Source organism: Somniosus microcephalus, unplaced genomic scaffold (assembly GCF_052327205.1).
Source record: "Somniosus microcephalus isolate GS21.2 unplaced genomic scaffold, FLI_Smic_1.0 unresolved_chr3, whole genome shotgun sequence".
Lineage (NCBI taxonomy): Eukaryota > Metazoa > Chordata > Chondrichthyes > Squaliformes > Somniosidae > Somniosus > Somniosus microcephalus.
Genome location: NW_028225181.1, coordinates 68,715,696 through 68,731,316, shown reverse-complemented (window position 1 = coordinate 68,731,316; position 15,621 = coordinate 68,715,696). Strand labels below are relative to the sequence as shown.

Genomic DNA, 15,621 nt, shown 5'->3' with positions numbered 1-15,621 from the left:
GCCGGCGCAAAGTTTAGCGCCCGCCCGGATGCGCGCGCAGACAATGACGTCACATCCTCGTGCAACGCCCTTTGGCCGCCCCAATTCCAAACTTCAGTCGGACCGCCCCATTGTGTGGCTGGCGGCCGGAGCGTTTGGAAAAAGGAACGCAACACAACCAGCGCGGGCCCCGGGGGGCGCAAATTAAAGGGGACGTACTCTCCAGTATAAAGGCCAGCCTTTTTTCAGAAAACACTCTTGTGCAACGCATTTCTGGAGACACAACAAGGAGGATAGCTAACTGGTTTCAAGCAGCAAGAGCTCAGGTATTTTTGGACTCAGGCCAGAGCGCTGCAAGTGGCCTTTTGGAAATTTGAGTGTTTGCCAGGATTTGATGGGGGTTGCATGGGGTGCCAACGCGGAGCTGCAGCTCCATGTCCGTAGGGCTCGCAGACGCATTGTGAGAGGGGCAGCCCTGGCTAGAGGCAGAGGGGGCTACAGGTGTCGGCCACGTAGGCCTTACCCAGTCAGGCTATACCGCCAGCAGCGCTCCTACCTAAACATGAGTGCCGCGCGATGTGTTAAAAGGCTCCGATTCCGAAAGGAGGTGATTGCAGAGATCTGCCACCTGCTTCGCCGAGATCTGCGGCCAAAGCTCAGGTGCAGGACGTCTCTGTCGGTGGAAGTGAAGGTGACGGTGGCATTGAACTTCTATGCCACCGGCTCCTTCCAATACGCTGCTGGGGACATAGCAAACATCTCCCAGTACGGCGCGCATCGCTGCATCCGCCAGGTGACCGAAGCACTGTTCAGAAGGAGAAGCCAATTCATCTCCTTCCCCATGGCCCTGGAGAGCCAGCATCAGCGCGTATTGGGATTTTCCAGACTCGGGGAATTCCCCTTGGTGCAGGGCGCCATTGACTGTACGCATGTGGCTTTGCGGGCCCCTCTGGAGCATGGCGAGCAGTATCGCAACAGGAAGGGCTACCATTCTCTGAATGTGCAGCTGGTGTGTGACCACAAGCAGCGCATCATGGCAGTCAATGCCAGCTTCCCAGGCAGCAGCCACGATGCCTTTATCCTGCGGCAGAGTACTGTGCATGACATGTTCCAGGCACAGCCTCCCCCAAGAGGATGGCTACTCGGGGACAAAGGCTATCCTTTGTGCACCTGGCTCATGACCCCGCTCCGCGCACCCAGGACCACTGCTGAAGAGGCCTACAACGAGAGCCATCAAACCACCCGCAACATCATCGAGCAAACTATTGGGGTCCTCAAGCAGCGGTTCCGCTGCCTTGATCGCTCCGGAGGAGCTCTCCAGTATTCGCCGGACCGGGTCTCCCAATTTGTGGTGGTTTGCTGCATGCTACACAACCTGGCTATCCGCAGGACTCAGGCACTGCCACCTGACGTTGGACCAGCACCTCAGGAGGAGGAGCAGGAGGAGCATGAGGAGGAGGAGGAGGAGCAGGAGTACGTTCCCAGGAGGGAGCGACCAGGGCCAAGGGCCGCACGACGCCACCTTATTACACGGTACTTCTAAGCCCCCTGTCAGGGAATGGCCAGGGGCCATGAGGGAAGATGAATGCAGCCGCTCCGCAAGCCCTCAGCCGGCGAAGCCAACAAACACTAAGAAGAACAACCATGGAGACTGCATGAATAAAGATAATTATTTATTACACAAAAATGAAAAGCCCTTCCCACATGAATCCCCAAAAACAATAAATGGGCCCCACAAAAAGCCCAACAAACGACTCACTCCCACAAACTGGGGAGGAGTCACTCCACCTTTCTTCAAACCGGGCCTCAACGTCGGCCTAACGCAAAAAATAAGCCCTCCAACAACACAACCATGGGCAAAATAAAGATGGCCACCGCCATATAAAAGGAAAGCTGCCCACACCCTCTACTGAGTGGCCCGAGAGGGCGAGACCTTGCCCAGCCTTTTGACTCCCCTGCCCGGCCTGCTGCTCCTTCGCAAGCTCTGCCCAGTGGCTGCTGCGAGGCTGGGGGAAGGCGCCTGAGGCTCAGATGCCCTTCCGCCAGATGCCGCTGGGGGGCGGCCTACACGGCGTTTGGCCCTCGAGGGGCCGTCTGCTGAGTGGCGCACCTGAGCCTGGCCACCATCAGCTGCAGCCGCTTGCCCTTGACGCCCCAGTGGGGGAATGGCGGCGACAGATGGCGCAATGTGGGCCAGCTGGTGTCTGGGATGCGCTGGCTGGTGCTGTGGTGCGGTGGCACTCGTCCGGGCCCGCACTGCAGGATCCGCAACAATCAGCCGAGGGGCGGCTTGCTGGGATGGTCCAGCGCGGCGGCTGCGCTGGCGATGCCTGCCTGAGACAGCGCGTGTGGCAGCAGTGAGTGCCCCTGTTGTCCTGGTGTGCGCCCGCATCACATCCGCCAGGGTCTTGACGGCATCAGTCAGCATGCCGCCACTCGCGGCAGTTGCTGCCCCGAACTCGCGCACACTGGTCGCCAGCGACTCGATGGCCTCAGGCATGCGCCCCACCACGCTCATGAGCTCCGTGTGGCGCCGGTCCAAATCCTCGGCCATCTTATCCAGCTTCCGCACCTCCTCCGAGGTGAAGGTGTCCGGACTGGAGTCGCGACTCTCCCGCTGGGGAGGAGGGGGCCGAACTAGGGGACCCTTGTCACGTTGGTGGCGGCGAGTGTGCCGATCAGCAGCACTCCCCTCTGATCCTTCCCCCCTTTGGGGGGAAGGCCGCGGGCCACGCGCACGGCTCCTGGGTGGCTGGACGCCACTGGTCCCAGAAGCTGCATTGCCCTGCGACAGTTCCTCCAGGCACTCGTCCAGTGAGGAGGTGTCAAGCATTTCCTCCTCTCCTGTGGGACGTGACTGTTCCCCCGATGGTCCGGCTTGCTCCTCCTCCTCCTCCTGCTCAGAGGTGCTGTCACTGGCAGCTTCAGGGTCCTGGTCGTCACCAGCTGAAAGCAGAAATGCACAAGAGTAGCTTCAGAGTGAGGAGACGGCGTCAGCGAGGGAGTTAGGACTGGTGGCATTCAGCGCATTGGTGGGACAGTGGCAAAGGAGGTAGCTCGGATGGGCCAGTGCGACGCGAGAGGGCCAAAAGGTGAGGTCCTTACCATTGCCGGGCAGTGGAGGGTCGGCTACTCCGCACGCTGTGGGGACGATCACACGGGCTCCCATGAGCACACACACGCGCTCCTCCAGCCGAGTGAGCTTCTGCAGCTTGGCGCGGCCACCCCTGGCATGGGCCTGGCGATTAAAGGCTACTTTAGCCTGCAAGAAAAAGGACGGGCTGTAAGTGCGCAGTGTAGCCCTGATGTAGTGTGCACTGCCTCCCATGGTGGAATAGCTTGGCCAGAGTGAAGCCCTGATGTAGTGTGCACAGCCTCCCATGGTGGAATAGCTTGGCCAGAATGAAGCCCTAATGTAGCGCCTCACCTCCAAAGCTGTGACCATTATGTCCAGATCACCCTCTGAGAAGCGCAGGGCATGCTGACGGGCCTTCTCTGTCGTTGCCATGACTCCCTGGGGCTGAGCAGCAGTGTTGAGGCCTCTTTGCAAGGCTGCAGTGTGCAGGGCGTGGCAGCAGACCAATTCGTCCCTTCCCCCTTTAAGAGCTGGTCGGCGCCACGGGGTCTGCTGTCAGTCCAAAAATGACCGCACCCACGCTGCGCCCCGCCTGGGCGCTATCCTTCTGGACCGCCGGCATAGCACCTAAAGATAGTAGTGGAACGCCTCTTTTAGCGCTCCACCAACCTCTTAGGGCGAAGCCACTGAATTTCCGGCAACGGGGCGCTACTTTGGGGCGGGCGCTAACTTCGGGTGGGCGCTAAGGTTAGCGCCCCAAAACTGCCTATACTGAAAATCTAGCCCTCGAATTATCTGTTCCGAATTTAATCCTGAACTTACAGTGATGTCTTTTGTAAACTGCTTTTACAGGGAATATCATCGGCCTTTGAATGTGGAAGGAGAAATGTTTGCCTGTTCTGTCTGTGGATAAAGATTTCAAAGATCGGTGTGACTGGAAAAGCACTGAGACACACACACCCGAGTGAGAGTGTTCCAGTGCACTGACTGTGGAAAGAGCTTTAACCAGTTACACAGTCTGAAAAAACATCGCACCGTTCACAGCGGGGAGAAACCGTACACGTGTTGTGTGCGTGGATGAGGCTTCAACTGATTGTCCAACCTGGAGAGACACAAGGACACCCACACCACGGAGAAACTGTGGGAATGTGGGGACTGTGGGAAGGGATTTAGCTCCCCGTCCCAGCTGGAAACTCATCGATGCAGTCACACCGGGGAGAGGCTGTTCACCTGCTCCAAGTGTGGGAAGGGATTTAGTCAGTCATCCCACCTTCTGACACACCAGCGACTTCACACTGAGGAGAGACCATTCAGTTGCTCTCACTGTGGGAAGAGGTTCAGGCAGTCATCTCACCTCATTGAGCACCAGTGCATTCACACTGGGGAGAGGCCATTCACCTGCCCCGTGTGTGAGAAGGGATTCACTAATTCCTCTGACCTTCTGAGACAACAGCGCATTCACACTGGGGAGAAGCCATTCACATGCTCCGTGTGTGGGAAGGGATTCAATCAGTCATCCAACCTGCTGACACACCAGCGAGCTCACACTGGGGTGAGGCCGTTCACCTTCTCCATGTGTGGGAAGGGATTCACTCATTCATCCAACCTGCTGACACACCAGCGAGTTCACACCGTGGAGAGGCCGTTCACCTGCTCAGTATGTGAGAAGGGATTCAATCAGTCATGCAACCTGCTGAGACACCAGCAAGTTCACAAGTGACTGCAGAGGTTCGATTCTGCTGTTAATCACATCCAGGACTGAACCATGTTCATTCTGACAGTTGGGGTTTGTTTCTGCTGATGTTAATAACCCCTATAACTGGGCTGGATTTTAATATTCTGGATATATAGCTGATTGAGTTGTCGGGGCCGCAGTGTCCCTTTAAGTACTGCTGTCTGAACTTTCCCCTTAATTTCTGATGAGTGTTCCTGAAATATTTTACAATAAAATTATGAACTTATACTTCAATCGTATATTAATCTTTGCTATAAAATCTACAATTCATTGTCTGAAAGATTCCATTGATTATCATCTCCAATTAGAAAGTGCTGATTAATCCTCGCTGATAACTCTTACTCACTTGCACATTACACACAGTGGCACCTCCATTATCCACCAGAAAGAAGGGGAATGGGAATTGGTGGAGAATCGAGAGTCCCCAAATGTTGCCCCTGCCATCTGGTACAGCAATCCCCTCGGCACGGGAATAGAGACAAGTCCAGTTATAGTGACGGGATGAGTTAAAGTTATTTACTCAGACGGGCGGAAGGTGGGAAGTGGTGTTCCACGGGGATTGGTGCTGGGACCACTGTTGTTCACCATTTACATGAATGATTTGGGCTTGGGAATCAGAAGTACAATTTCAAAATTTGCTGATGACACTAAATTGGGGGGTGTAGTTAATACTGAGGAAGACTGCGATAGCATCCTTGTAGAATTATTCAGTTGTGTTCAGTAAATAGCACCATCTTTAATTTGCTTTGACTGATCACATCACTATATAGTTATGTGAAAAACAGAAATCATTAAAAGCTCCCAATTTCAGAATTGTTAGATTCAAACTCAACTTCTTCCAAGTACAATCTAACATTTCCAAAATTGTAATGGATGTAGGTGAGATATTAGGACTGTTGTCTAACACAATCCAAACACAGTGACACACAGACGGATGGGCAGGTGCAGCTTCACAGCGAATCCTTTCAAGCCTCAGTAAAAAGTGGCAGACTGGCAATCCATTGTTCACTAATGGAGTTGTGATCTTTGTAAATTAAGAAATGGAAATGTGTCAAAGAGTTGATTAACAGAGTGGGGCATCATCTTCCTTTGATTTCTATTTCTGACACCAGGCAACAGAAAAAGGTCATTACAACACGACATAGACTCTTCAGGTGTGAGACATCAGACTTCAGAACAACATGTCTGCCAGCTCAGCCACAAACCTCAGTACAATCAACCTTTCAGCAGCTGCAGCCCTGATTAAAGAACTAGTAGTTTAACATGTCTAATAGAGCTTTTGTATCAAAATAGAAGAAATGTATTTGTGACACACACACAATTAATAATTAAATCAAAATGTGATTGTGAGGATCGATTTTCGCCTCTTGATACCTTCCGTGTCCAGCGGTCGAGGAAGGTATCAAGTGAACCGGTGGACACCGCCTGCTCCCTCTCCAGGGCCACCAGGGCAGGGACAAGACCATGGGAGAGAGGCAGGCAGCCAGAGTGACCCCATGGGCCCCACCCATCCTGGGCCTACAAATTGCTGTTTTCGCCAGGCCCAAGAGCAGGTCCAGGAGAAGATCCTCCCACTTACCCACCACCACTCCGCACCGGGCGGCCAAAGATTAGGAGCGTGGGGCTAAATTGTAACCAAGAGTTGAGGAGCAGCCCCTTCAGGTAACTATCCAGGGGCTGTAACCTCTCACACTGAATATGTACACGGCCCATGGACTCCTCTCGGCCACAGAAACCACATCTGGCCTTGGAGTCCAGAAAGGAGCTAAAAACTGTTGCACACGACAGTTCCCTGCAACAGTCTCCACCCCAGATCCCCAATGGTGCTGGGAAGGACTCCCGCATAGAGAGCACTCCATTGGGGACCCTCGCCTCTGTCAGACAGCAAGATGACCTGCCAGTCTGATTGAGATTGGGCAATAAACAAAATTAATCAATAAATGACACAGAAACCTAAGTCCCCGGGTCCTCAGCCCTGGTGTGAAGTACGCTGGCCACCAATTTTCCGCTACTAACTCGCACCTCAGGCCCCGCCCAGTCTGGTTTAATTACTAAATGTTTTCTAACTCGGGTTCAGGCCTGTCATTCTGAGGGAAACAAGGCCTCATTTATTGGTGTGTCCCACCCGAGCGGCTGTTAATGGCTTTAATAAACTGGCAGCAAGGTTTTTTTTAAAAGGTGGGAAGAGGTGAAAAACGCAACTAGCGATGCCTCAAAACTCACGGACAGAGAAATCCACTTCATCAGCGCCCCTGCCACAGGACTCAATATTCACCCCCTCCACCACTGGTGCACTGTGTCTGCAGTATGTACGGTCTACAAGATGACCACGGTCAGGCCGTGTGGAGTCAAGGGCCAGGCAGCAGAATGGATGGAAAGATCACAACAAACTTCCCTTAACTCCAACCCTCTGATTTCTGATTTGTAGCCAGCTTTCCATCCATTCTGCTGCCTGGCCCTTCCCTCCACACAGCCTGACCTTGGTCATCTTGTCGATCTTACATACTGTTATGGATAGCAAGCTGGTCACAAAATAGAAAAGAGAGAGTAGGGGTTAAGAATAGCTACTCAGACGGGCAAAAGGTGGGAAGTGGTGTTCCACAGGGATCGGCGCTGGGATCACTATTGTTCACCATTTACATAAACGATTTGGACGCGTGAATCAGAAGAACAATTTCAAAGTTTGTCGATAACACCAAATTGGGAGGTAGAGTTAATACTGAGGAAGACAAAATGCAAGAAGACATTAATACATTTCAGAATGGGCATGTAATTGGCAAATGAATTTCACTGTAGATCAGTGTGAGGTGCTGTGCTAATGAATTTCACTATAGATCAGTGTGAAGTGGTGTGTTAATGAATTTCACTGTAGATCAGTGTGAGGTGTTGTGTTAATGAATTTCACTATCGATCAGTGTGAGGTGGTGTGTTAATGAATTTCACTATAGATCAGTGTGATGTGGTGTGTTAATGAATTTCACTGTAGATCAGTGTGAGGTGTGTTAATGAATTTCACTATAGATCAGTGTGAGGTGGTGTGTTAATGAATTTCACTATAGATCAGTGTGATGTGGTGTGTTAATGAATTTCACTGTAGATCAGTGTGAGGTGGTGTGTTAATGAATGTCACGATAGAACAGTGTGAGGTGGTGTGTTAATGAATGTCACTATGGATCAGTGTGAGGTGGTGTGTTAATGAATTTCACTGCAGATCAGTGTGAGCGGGTGTGTTAATGAATTTCACTGTAGATCAGTGTGAGGTGGTGTGTTAATGAATGCACTATAGATCAGTGTGAGGTGGTGTGTTAATGAATTTCACTATGGATCAGTGTGAGGCGGTGTGTTAATGAATTTCACTGCAGATCAGTGTGAGCGGGTGTGTTAATGAATTTCACTATAGGTCAGTGTGCGGTGGTGTGTTTTGGTGGGAAGAATAAGGAGGCCACTCACTACTTGGACAAGGGGGTGAAATTGGGTCGCTTTGTGCCTCCCATGATATTCAGCGGGAGGTTAGCGGTGTAGCCGGTACTGCACCGCCGGCAATGACATCATCGCCAAGCGCAGCACCCTGGCTGCAACCTTGGGTTACGACCCCTGACCTATCACCGGACGATATGTCCGACAGGGTCAGGGGTCATTTCTGCAGCCGCGGCGATGCCACTTAAAGGGCAGGTGTCGGGCGGCAACTTTTTACTTTGGCCGACTGCCAGCACCTGCCCCCTTCCCCTTTCTTCTTCGGGGTGTCGGCCACAATCGCACAGCCCGGCGCTCCTCTTGATCTGACACCCCACTCCCCGGTGGTCCAGCAGGGCCCAGGTGTGTGCAGTGCTGCACCCCTCCCCTTTAATCAGGGAGGGAGGTCTGCTATGGCATGGTGCTACGTGCCGACGGGCATGGCGCTGTGACACGAAGCACCGTGAAATTCACTGGTAGTGCCTCAAGCGGGAGGGGAGCACTTCCACTAGCGCCCTGCCTCCTGCCTGGGGCACTACCACTGAATTTAATGCACAGGGGTGCTAACTTTTTCAGGGCGCTAAAATTAGCCCCAGTGACGTTAGCGACCCAAAGGGGGCATCACCGAATTTCCCCCTAAGAGTCTAAATGGGCTGGAGGAGCAGAGGGATCCAGGGATACAGATACACAAATCACTAAAAGTAGCAACACAGGTTAATAAGGCCATTAAAATAAAAGCACTGGGGTACATTCCTAAAGGAACATTCTGTTCCGTGCCTAGGAGCTCTGAACCATGGCAGAGAGTAGCTGGGACTTGTTTCTCACACGCCTCGAGATTAACCCACACGGCAACTTTGCTGTCAGTGAAGAGAGACAAGAAAAACCAAAGTGCCGTTTGCCCCTCTCAGTGTGGCCCTGAAGGACTGTGTCCAGGCTGGAGTTCTGTTCCCACCACATGATCCTCCCCTAGATTGTCCATTGAGCCCCAGCCAGGTGATGCTAAACACTCAGGTGGGAAAGAAGAAAATCTACAATAATGTGTTTAAAACAAAGCTGGTTTATTTGACATCTATCCAGAATATTAAACTCCAGCCCAGTTACAGGGGTTATTAACATCAGCAGAAACAAACCCCAACTGTCAGAATGAACATGGTTCAGTCCTGGATGTGATTAACAGCAGCAATAACAGCAGAATCCAACCCCTGCAGTCACTTGTGAACTCGCTGGTGTGTCAGCAGGTTGGATGACTGAGTGAATCCTTTCCCACACTCAGAGCAGGTGAACGGCCTCTCCCCAGTGTGAACTCGCTGGTGATTCAGCAGGTTGGATGAATTAGTGAATCCCTTCCCACACTCAGAGCAGGTGAATGGCCTCTCCCCAGTGTGAACATGCTGATGATTCATCAGGTTGGATGACTGAGTGAATCCCTTCCCACACTCAGAGCAGGTGAACGGTCTCTCCCCAGTGTGAACTCGCTGATGATTCAGCAGGTCAGATGACTGAGTGAATCCCTTCCCACACTCAGAGCAGGTGAACGGCCTCTCCCCAGTGTGAACTCGTTGGTGTGTCAGTAGGTGGGATAACCGAGTGAATCCCTTCCCACACTCAGAGCAGGTGAACGGCCTCTCCCCGGTGTGAATACGCTGGTGTCTCAGTAGGTGGGATGACTGAGTGAATCCCTTCCCACACTCAGTGCAGGTGAACGGCCTCTCTCCAGTGTGAACACGCTGGTGTGTCAGTAGGTGAGATGAATTAGTGAATCCCTTCCCACACTCAGAGCAGGTGAACGGTTTCTCTCCAGTGTGAACTCGCTGGTGATTCAGCAGGCTGGATGAATTAGTGAATCCCTTCCCACACTCAAAGCAGGTGAACGGTCTCTCCCCGGTGTGAACACGCTGGTGTGTCTGAAGGTCAGATGACTGAGTGAATCCCTTCCCACACTCAGGACAGGTGAATGGCCTCTCCCCAGTGTGAACTCGCTGGTGTGTCAGCAGGCTGGATGACTGAGTGAATCCCTTCCCACACTCAGAGCATGTGAATGGCCTCTCCCCGGTGTGAATGCGTTTGTGTCTCGATAGGCCAGAGGATTGGCTGAAGCCTCGTCCACACACAGAACACGTGTACGGTTTCTCCCCGCTGTGAATGGTGCTTTTTGCTTCCATGTTCAGAGGCCGGTGAGATTCAGATCTGGCGAGTCGAGTGACTCTGTCAGATCTTGAAGTGATGTTTGGTTTGAGCTTACCGTCTGTAAATCCTCCCCTTCCAGTCCCCTGTAAAAGTAATATAAAACAGGGAGCGTGAGACAACCCACAGGAAAACAAAGGCAGGTTGTGAAATTGAGCTCAATTAATCTCGTCAATTGTGGGGCCGGCACTAGAAAAAAGTGACCATGAAAGCTGGCGGATTTTCATAAAAATCCAACTGGTTCACTGATGTCCTTCGGGAAGGGAATCCGCCACCTGGTCTGGGCCTACACACAACTCTGGTCTCTATGGGAGGAGAGAGAGAGAGAGAGAGAGAGAGAGAGAGGTGGGAGGGGGAGGGGGCGAAGGAAAGGAACTTTGTACATCCGCAACTCAACCAGAACTTTGATAGAACCTCCAAAACCCGCAACTCTACCACCTAGAAGGACAAGGGCAGCTGTTGTATGGGAGCACCATCACATCCAAGTTCCCCTCCAAGTCACACATCATCCTGACTCACATATATTCATCGTTGCTGGGTCATAATCCTGGAACTCCTCACCGAACAACATTGTGGGAATACCTTCACCACACGGACTGCAGTAGTTCAAGAAGGCGACTCACCACCCCCTTCTCAACGGGAAACTGGGGATTTGCAATATTTGCTGCTCTTGCGAGCTACGCCCACATCCAAAGAATGAATTAAAACAAATCTGTAGATGTAAACTGGATTAAAAGCCTGTACAGAAATACTTGTTCCTAAAAGAATACTCTTTTACATTGTACGGACAGTGTCTGTGTAACAACCTAATCTCCCCTAGAATCCACCTCCCTTGACAGTCTCACATTGGAAATTGTTGGGTCCTCCTGGGGTCAGAAGTACTGGGGGTTAAACCCAACAACTTCTCCTCCATCTCCACTCCAGCTCAAACTGAAACATAGAAACATACAAACATAAAAACACAGAAGATAGGAGCAGGAGTAGGCTATTCGGCCCCTCAAGCCTGCTCCGCCATTCAATGTGATCATGGCTGATCATCCAAATTCAGTACCCGGTCCCTGCTTTCTCCCCATATCCCTTGATCCCTTTAGCTTTAAGAAATATATCCAATTCCTTTTTGAATATATTTAACGTATTGGCCTCTACTGCCTTCTCTGGTAGAGAATTCCACAGGTTCACCACTCTCTGGGTGAAGAAATTCCTCCTAATTTCTGTCCTAAATGGCTTACCCCGTATCCTTTGACTGTGACCCCTGATTCTGGACTCCCCGACCATCAGGAACATCCTTCCTGCATCTAGTCTGTCCAGTCCTGTCAGAATTTTATAAGTTTCAATGAGATCCCCTCTCATTCTTGTAAACTCCAGCGAGTACAAGCCCAATCGTCCCAATCTCTCCTCATACTTCATTCCTGCCATCCCAGGTATCAGCCTGGTGAATCTTCGTTGAACTCTTACCACGGCAAGAACATCCTTCCTCAGATAAGGCGACCAAAACTGCACACAATACTCAAGATGTGGTCTCACCAAGGCCCTGTACAACTGCAGCAAGCCATCCTTGTTCCTGTACTCAAACCCTCTCGCTACGAAGGCCAACATACCATTTGCCTTCTTAACCGCCTGCTGCACCTGCATGCTTACCTTCAGCGGCTGGTGCACAAGGACACCCAGGTCTCATTGCACTTCCCCTTCTCCCAATCTATTGCCATTCAGATAATAATCTGCCTTCCTGCTTTTGCCACCAAAGTGGATAACCTCACATTTATCCACGTTATATTGCATCTGCCATGCTTCTGCCCAATCACCCAACCTGTCCAAATCATCCTGTAGTTTCTCAGCATCCTCCTCACAGCACACACGCCCACCCAGCTTTGTGTTGTCTGCAAATTTGGAGATATTACATCTAGTTCCCTTGTCTAGATCATTAGTATATATTGTGAATAGCTGGGGTCCAAGGACTGATCCCTGTGGTACCCCAGTAGTCACTGCCTGCCACTCGGAAAAAGACCCGTTTATTCCAACTCTTCTGCCTTCTGTCTGCCAACCAGTTCTCTATCCAAGTCAATACATTGCCCCCAATCCCATGTGCCTTAACTTTACACGCTAATCTCTTATGCGGGACCTTATCGAAAGCCTTCTGAAAGTCCAAATACACATCCACTGGTTCACCCTTAACTATTTTACTAGTTACATCCTCAACAATGAAGCAACAAAAAGACCTACACAGGCGGCCAGGGACCTACCTTCCGTCAGCCTGCAATAAAACTCATCCCCACAGCTGCTGACTAATGGCGGCCGCAGCACCCACAATTCCACGCATCCCAGAAACCGCTCTATCCAACGTGCTGAATTCCCCGCCGAGAGTGCGCACGCTCCCCGGGGCCGCGGGTCATTCTGGGAGCCTGGCTCCTGTCCTTTTCCCGAGTCGGACTCGGTGGAACTGGCTGAAGAAACTGGGAAGCGGCGGCTTGGATGGGGGAGGCGCTGCACCCTGGGTTTCCTGGTGCCGGGGCCCTGGCCGCACATCCGCCGGGCCCAGCCGCTCTGATTCTGATTACGTTTTTGATGAGCTAACAGAGAGGGTTGATGAGGGCAATGTGGTTAACGTGGTGTACATGGATTTCCAAAAGGCGTTCGACAAGTGCCACATAATAGGCTTACCAGCAAAGTTGAAGCCCATGGAATGAAAGGGACAGTGGCAGCATGGATACGAAATTGGCAAAGTGACAGGAAACAGAGAGTAGTGGTGAACGGTTGTTTTTCGGACTGGAGGAAGGTATACAGTGGTGTTTACCAGGGGTCGGCACTAGGACCACTGCTTTACTTGATATATATCAATAACTTAGACTCGGGTGTACAGCGCACAATTTCAAAATTTGCAGATGACACAAAACTTGGAAGTGAAGTGAACAGTGAGGAGGATAGTGATAGATTTCAAGAAGACAAAGACAGGCTGGTGGAATGGGCGGACGTGTGGCAGATGAAATTTAACGCAAAAAAGTGCGAAGTGATACATTTTGGTAGGAAGAACCAAGTGAGGCAATATAAACTAAAGGGTACAATTCTAAAGTGTGTGCATGAACAGAGAGACCTGGGGGTATGTGTGCACAAATCGTTGAAGGTGGCAGGGCAGGTTGAGAAAGTGGTTAAAAAAGCATACGGGATCCTGGGCTTAATAAATAGAGGCATAGAGTCCAAAAGCAAGGAGGTTATGATGAACCTTTATAAAACACTGGTTCGGCCTCAACTGGAGTATTGTGTCTAATTCTGGGCCCCGCACTTTAGGAAGGATGTGAAGGCCTTAGAGAGATTGCAGAAAAGCTTTACAAGAATGGTTCCAGTGATAAGGGATGAGGGACTTCAGTTATGTGGATAGACTCGAGAAGCTGGGGTGGTTCTCCTTAGAGCAGAGAAGGTAGAGAGGAGATTTGATAGAGGTGTTGAAAATCATGAGGGGTCTTGACAGTGTAGAAACTGTTCCCACTGGCGGAAGGGTCGAGAACCAGAGGACACAGATTTAAGGTGATTGGCAGAAGAACCAAAGGCGACATGAGGAAAAGCATTTTTATGCAGCGAGTGGTTAGGATCTGGAATGCACTGCCCGAGAGGGTGGTGGAGGCAGATTCAATCACGGCTTTCAAAAGGGAATTACATAGAAACATAGAAGATAGGAGCAGGAGTAGGCCATTCGGCCCCTCGAGCCTGCTCCGCCATTCAATGAGATCATGGCTGATCATCCAAATTCAGTACCCTGTCCCTGCCTTCTCACCATATCCCTTGATCCCTTTAGCCTTAAGAAATATATCTAACTCCTTCTTGAAAATATTTAATGAATTGGCCTCAACTGCCTTCTGTGGCAGAGAATTCCACAGGTTCACCACTCTCTGGGTGAAGAAATTCCTCATCTCTGTCCTAAATGGCTCACCCCTTAGCCTTAGACTGTGACCCCTGGTTCTGGACTCCCCGTCATCGGGAACATCCTTCCTGCATCTAGTCTGTCTAGTCCTGTTAGAATTTTATAAGTTTCAATGAGATCCCCTCTCATTCTTCTAAACTCCAGCAAGTATAAGTCCAATCAACCCAATCTCTCCTTATACATCATTCCTGCAATCCCAGGTATCAGTCTGGTGAATCTTCGCTGCACTCCCTCCATGGTAAGAACATCCTTCCTCAGATAAGGCGACCAAAACTGCACACAGTGCTCCAGGTGTGGTCTCTCCAAGGCCCTGTACAACTGCAGCAAGACGTCCTTGCTCCTGTACTCGAATCCTCTCGCTATGAAGGCCAGCATACCATTTCCCTTCTTAACCGCCTGCTGCACCTGCATGCTTACCTTCAGCGACTGGTGCACAAGGACAGCCAGGTCTCGTTGCACTTCCCCTTCTCCCAATCTGTTACCGTTCAGATAATAATCTACCTTCTTGTTTTTGCCACCAAAGTAGATTCAGAACAGATCCAGCAGCTCAAAATTAGGCATCCATGAGGTGCTGTGGGCCATCAGCAGCAGCCCGCATGGGCTCCAGAATCAATGTTGAGGACTCCCAGGACCACTCCTTTCCGGACTGTACATCTCTGTGCCACCACCCCTGGTGGGTTTGTCCTGCTGGTGGGATACAACATTCCTAGAGATGGTGATGGAGGAATTTGGGACATTGGCTGAAGTGCAGAGGGAGCTTTACTCTGTATGTAACCCATGGGAGTGTTTGATGTGGCAGTGCAGAGGGAGCTTTACTCTGTATCTAACCCGTGCTGTACCTGCCCTGTGAGTGTTTGATGGGACAGTGTAGAGGGAGCTTTACTCTGTATCTAACCTGTGCTGTACCTGCCCTGGGAGTGTTTGATGGGACAGTGCAGAGGGAGCTTTACTCTGTATCTGACCAAGCTGTACCTGCCCTGGGAGTGTTTGATGGGTCAGTGCAGAGGGAGCTTTACTCTGTATCTAACCCGTGCTGTACCTGCCCTGGGAGTGTTTGATGGGTCAGTGTAGAGTGAGCTTTACTCTGTATCTAACCCATGCTGTACCTGCCCTGGGAGTGTTTGATGGGACGGTGCAGAGGGAACTTTACTCTGTATCTAACCCGTGCTGTACCTGCCCTGGGAGTGTTTGATGGGACGGTGTAGAGTGAGCTTTACTCTGTATCTAACCCGTGCTGTACCTGCCCTGGGAGTGTTTGATGGGACGGTGCAGAGGGAGCTT

The 15,621-nt window shown here is 51.2% G+C and overlaps 2 protein-coding genes across 3 annotated transcripts in view; both read right to left on the bottom strand.

Moving 5' to 3' along the window:
- Positions 1–1,635: 1,635 nt before the first annotated feature.
- Positions 1,636–15,621, bottom strand: part of LOC147091886 (uncharacterized) — a 59,748-nt gene continuing 45,762 nt past the window's right edge. Inside the window, exons 2-3 of one of the 2 annotated variants that reach the window (XM_085976916.1) lie at positions 3,085–3,241; positions 1,636–2,925 (exon numbers count right to left, since the gene is read on the bottom strand). In XM_085976916.1, the coding sequence (XP_085833042.1) occupies positions 1,886–2,925; positions 3,085–3,148 (1,104 nt within the window). In that variant the 5' untranslated portion in view covers positions 3,149–3,241 and the 3' untranslated portion in view covers positions 1,636–1,885. Of the gene's footprint in view, positions 2,926–3,084; positions 4,002–15,621 lie in introns of those variants that run through there. The other variant, XM_085976915.1, reaches the window with a different exon arrangement.
- On the bottom strand, positions 9,311–11,147 carry LOC147091887 (uncharacterized). The gene has a single exon (XM_085976917.1). The coding sequence runs from the start codon at positions 10,403–10,405 to the stop codon at positions 9,452–9,454; it is 954 nt and encodes a 317-aa protein (XP_085833043.1). The 5' UTR covers positions 10,406–11,147; the 3' UTR covers positions 9,311–9,451.

What these genes read in the sequence shown, in the direction of transcription:
- LOC147091887 (XM_085976917.1), bottom strand. Translation starts at nt 10,405, where the DNA reads ATGGAAGCAAAAAGCACCATTCACAGCGGGGAGAAACCGTACACGTGT.